The following is a 5211-nucleotide window of genomic DNA, read 5'->3' as shown; positions in this document are numbered from 1 at the left end:
AGGCCACTAACCTGAAGAATTATAGGAAGTGGTTGAATCTTTAAGAATTAGGAGCTTGGAGAAGGAAGTGAAGTCATTGGAGGCGTGCCTTCAGAGGAGATATTAGGTCTACATCTGAGCTCTGGAGATATTAGGTCTACAGCTGAGCTCTGGAGATATTAGGTCTACAGCTGAGCTCTGGAGATATTAGGTCTACAGCTGTGCTCTCTCACTCGCTACTTTGTTGCCTCATGACCGGAGCACTTCTGCTCCATTCCTGCCAGGCTGTTCTGCCTTACCAGAGACCACAAAACAGTGGAGGCAGGTGATCATGAGCGGAAACCTCGGAACGTGAGCAACAATTCCTTCCTGTTAAGTAAATTAACTCAAGTGTTTTACAGTATTGACGGAGAGCTAACAGGGGACCATCCCATCTCTTTGCTGATGGTAGGTCTATTTCAATTTTTACTTTTTCCTTAAAATTTGCCCATCTTGGCCTGATTTCATTCTCAATAAACTGTGGTTTACCAGTCAGTTTTTAAAATATGTAGGACTCACTTGTTTTGCATAGGATGTTTTTAGGGGACTATAGGGAATATACAGTCAGTCTTCACAATGAATTCTCCAGGTTTCCCTGGAGAATATATGAGAATTGAGAGACTTGTTTTTTTGTATGCTAACATATGATATATTATTTTCTTTAGTTTAATAACTTCTTAAATAAGGATGACTGTACCATGATTTTTACTGTGTATCATGTTTCCTCTGCCATGTTGCTCAAAGTAATGGTTACAGAGCAGATGTAGTAGCTGAGGAAAGGTAGATAGAAAACTTTGGACCTTTGGTGCTGATAAAGGAATCAACCTACTGAACAGGAAGAGGTAAGACTAAGGATGATTCTTTCTGTTCAGAGGAGCTCATTTACCTTAATAACAGCACCAAGGACTGCATACACATACCTCATTCCTACACATGGAAGAATATTCCCTAAGATTGCTGAATATTTGCACTGAATACATGTGATGGAACCTTGGAATTCTGTGTAAAACAGTGTAAAAAAAAAGACTACAAGGGAAGCTGTACCTTGGGGAAACAGGTTTATAATATCAGCTACTTGTGAGGCTGAGGTTCAAATCCTGTTTGGACTGTAGAATGACTTTGAGGCCAGACTAAGCAACTCAGTGACACTTTTTCACACTAAAAAGTAAAAAGGTGGCTAGGGATATAGCTTGTCAGCAAAAACAATTATCTGGCATGAGTAAGGCTCTAGATTATTAGTTCTGTAATAAATAAAATAAGTACAGAACAATCATCATATTACTAAGCATCAGCTAGATACATGGTCATTTAATCAGTGAGAACTTTTGTTGAATGGAAATAGAAGAGGGCTGGGTTTCAATAAATATGTGCTTATGCTTGTGTGTCATGTGTATGTATAGATGATTGCCCATATTGACTTATGTAAACTAAAATGACTAGATAGTCTCTGTGACATGAACATAGTAGCAGCAATCTCTGAAGAGATTTTGAGACAATTTGGGTACTATGTATGAAAATTTTTTACCAATGTCTACATAGATTTACATATGTGTGTGTGTATAATAACATTTCTGTTCATTTATTTAACTGAAATCAATGTAGATCATCATCTTAGGGAATACATATACCATTTCATATTCTTTTAAGTAACTATATGAATTATATCTTTTAATATTGTATAGAATTCATGTTGTGTGACTAAAATGTGTAGATAAGGTAAAAAAGAAAATAATGAAAATAAATGAGCCTTTGCTTGTATGTTAGCAGATGAGAATTCAACATTTCACTCAACTTCAGAAAATTCCAAATTGCTGGAAGTAAGGCATACAGCATCTGGATGAAGCATAGCTGGGCTCTTTGTGAAGAAAAAAAACAAGATTTTCATGGAGGAATTATGAACCAAGTCCTGGGAAATTTAGATGTTTCCTAGCCAATATTGTTTACATGGAATTTTAAAGAATGAATATTTTGAATTTTTAATAACCAATATACACAGCTTTTTAAACACAGCAGTGATATTACAAATTGAAACATTCTCACAGACAATGAACAACAGCCTGTGGTATGCTTCTACAGTCACCTTATTTATGGAAATAGTAACTGGAACCTTAGGAAATGGATTCATAGCGCTGGTGAATATCATGGACTGGGTTAAGAAAAGAAAGATCTCTTCAATGGATCAGATCCTCATTGCTCTGGCCTTTTCCAGACTCAGTTTGGTGTGGTCTGTGCTCATTTGTATACTGGTATCTGTACTGTGTCCATATTTGTTTATGACTTCAGAAATGCTCATAGTGACTGAAATTATCTGGATAGTGAATAACCATTTTAGCATATGGCTTGCTACGTGCCTCAGTGTCTTTTATTTCCTGAAGGTAGCATTTTTTTCTAATTCTTTTTTTCTTTACCTAAAGTGGAGAGTTAAAAAAGTGGTTTTAGCAACATTACTGGTATCTCTGATCCTTTTGATTTTAAACATTGTAGTTAAACTGGCATGTATTCATTTATGGATTGATTCCCATGAAGGAAGCATGTTTTATAGTTTGAGGAATTTGACACAATTTCCCAGGGCTCTCTTATTCACCAACTCATCCCATGTTTTCTCACCCACAAACTCCATGTTTATGTTCATACCCTTCATTGTGTCCCTGGTAGCGTTCCTTCTGCTCATCTTTTCCTTATGGAAGCATCTCAGGAAGATGCAGCTCAGTGACAAAAGACCCAGAGATGCCAGTACCTTGGCCCACATGAAAGCCTTGCAAACTGGGCTTTCCTTCCTGCTGCTATATGCAATGTATTTACTTCTTATTGTTGTAGGAATTTCGAGCCTTGGATCGGTGGAGGAAGCAGTGACCATTTTCTTTGAGTACTCTTCTGGATTAGCTTTTCCTACAAGCCACTCATTTGTCTTGATTCTGGGAAACAGAAAGCTGAGAAGAGCCACCCTTTCTGTGCTGTGGTGGCTGAGATGCCAGTCGAAAGATACGGACACCTCGGGTCCCTAGTAAATTCCAGGGTTCATTATGTAAATTCTTGAGGATGATTGATCAGTTCATAGAAACAGGTGGTCTGAAGAGGAAATGTGAAAAATGGGGCTCCTTGGGGGTGGTAAATACAGAGGAAGGTGGGAGGAGGGTAAAGGGGGAGTAGCAGTATACAAGTGATCTCATAGGGTGGTGAGTAAAGGAGGGAAGGAGGAGCGAGGTGAATGCAGGAGGAGGAGGAGCTAGATTAATAAAAAATAACCCTATGGAGGTCTGAAAAGTCACAAAGAATCATACCATTAACTGTTTACTTAAGAAAACCTATAATTCAGTATACATACATGCATACATACATACATACATGTATACATACATACATTTGTGTGTATGTGATATCTATCTATCTCTCTCTCTCTATTTATATGTATATATATATATATATATATATATATATATATATATATAGTGTGTGTGTGTGTGTGTGTGTGTGTGTGTGTATGTGTAGTTTAAATGAACTTTTCTCATCTGGGCAGACAGCACTTCCTGAGAGCCAAGGACTACCTAACAAAAACTCCAATACCAACCATGACAAGCCTTCTTTTGAACTGCTGGCCATGGTAGTCTAAGAGACTCCTAAAACATACAGCTATTGCTGTTGTGTTGGTTATGGCCAGAGGTAGAAGATAAGCCCCTATTGTTGAAGACAACATGCACTCTTGAAACAGGGCCCGGAGACTTCAGAGCTGGAACTGACCTGTAACCCTCCTCCCTGAGGACTAGTTTTCAGGGTACCAGAAGCCACTGTGCAAGATTCCAAAAGAGAGAGGTAAACAACAGTCCTACCCAGCTATGAAACCTGTGAACCACATCAACAACTGGCATTGCACAATAACCCTATGGGTCCAGTAGTGGCATACATATCTTGCCAGTAACCAAGTGCTCTCTAACTGGACTTATCCTCTCAACAAGAGAAATACCATACCTGGCACTGGAAACCAAACTAACTACTCACCTGCTAACTGCTAATGAAATCATGGTTATTGGAAGAGAATCTACAAACACCAATTTCATAAATCAGCATAACTCCTAATAACAAGCTATGACCATTTGTCCTTATACTCACAGATAAATGTAGTCTTCACACCTCATTAAGAAAATTTCTCTTTGCAACAGATGGAGATCACTACCAAAAAACACAACAATCAAAATGCAGAGTTGTGAAGCCCAGTTCCAGTGGATGCATCTAGAAAATGTTCCCACACCCAAAGCTCAGGGGATAAAATGGAAGAGGGGGCAGAAAAATCATATGAGCCAGAAGATTAGGGACTTTGCTTTGAGATTACGTCTCCTATTAGTAAGATCAGAAACTTCACCAATGAAGTCTCATGAACATGACCTCCTAAATGTTAGCTGATCAAGGAGGATATCAATGAACATGCCAAACTGGATGGGGAAAATCCCTTAAAGCCTCCACCCCACACAAAGAATATCAGGCACTGAGTACAGTTGGGAACAGGAGGTGGACCTTCCCAGGGGAGAGCACACCAACTGATTGTCCAGTGCCTGTTCTGCCCTCTCATTGGCTTTTAGCCCAGCTACCTCACTTCCGTGTCACGGTCTGTCTATACAGACCTCCGGGTCTCTATGGTTGGTACTGGGATTAAAGGCGTGTGTCACCAGCTTGGCTGTGTCTTTGAACACACAGAGACTCTGTCTGCATTGTAATCAGATTAAGGGTGTGTGCTACCACCACCTGACTTTTGCTTATGGATGGCTATCTATGTCCTCTGATCTCCAGGCAAACTTTATTTATTAACATACAAATAAAATATTACCACACAAAAGGCCTTGTGAGATTTTACTCACTTGTGTGAGCATGATTATTGGTGTTTTCTTTGTTCAAATCATGTTTAGGCAGCCATGTTGATAAGACTTTATGGGTATAGCTTCTGATATTCCTAGGAGACACAATCTCACAGTAAACACACTGTTTCTCTAGCTCTTGCAATCTTTCTACTCACTCTTCCTGTAATGATCCCTGAATTTCAGGTGCTGGAGTGTTTTGTAGTGATGGACTCCACAACTCTGCATTATAGTTTGTGGTGATATTTTATTTATATTGTGTACCCTAATAAACTTATCTGGGGTCAGAGAACAGAACAGCCACTAGATAGATATAGAGGCCAGAAAATGGTGGCACATATACCTT

At 39.0% G+C, this 5211-nt stretch overlaps 1 protein-coding gene across 1 annotated transcript; it reads left to right on the top strand.

Moving 5' to 3' along the window:
* Window positions 1-2063: 2063 nt before the first annotated feature.
* Window positions 2064-3023, top strand: LOC128099809 (taste receptor type 2 member 123-like). Its single transcript, XM_052721622.1, has one exon. It carries the CDS (start codon window positions 2064-2066, stop codon window positions 3021-3023), a length of 960 nt encoding a protein of 319 aa, XP_052577582.1.
* Window positions 3024-5211: the final 2188 nt, after the last annotated feature.

Source organism: Peromyscus californicus, unplaced genomic scaffold (genome assembly GCF_007827085.1).
Source record: "Peromyscus californicus insignis strain IS unplaced genomic scaffold, ASM782708v3 Scaffold_6__1_contigs__length_162567912, whole genome shotgun sequence".
NCBI lineage: Eukaryota > Metazoa > Chordata > Mammalia > Rodentia > Cricetidae > Peromyscus > Peromyscus californicus.
This window is presented reverse-complemented; position numbering and strand designations above follow the sequence as displayed.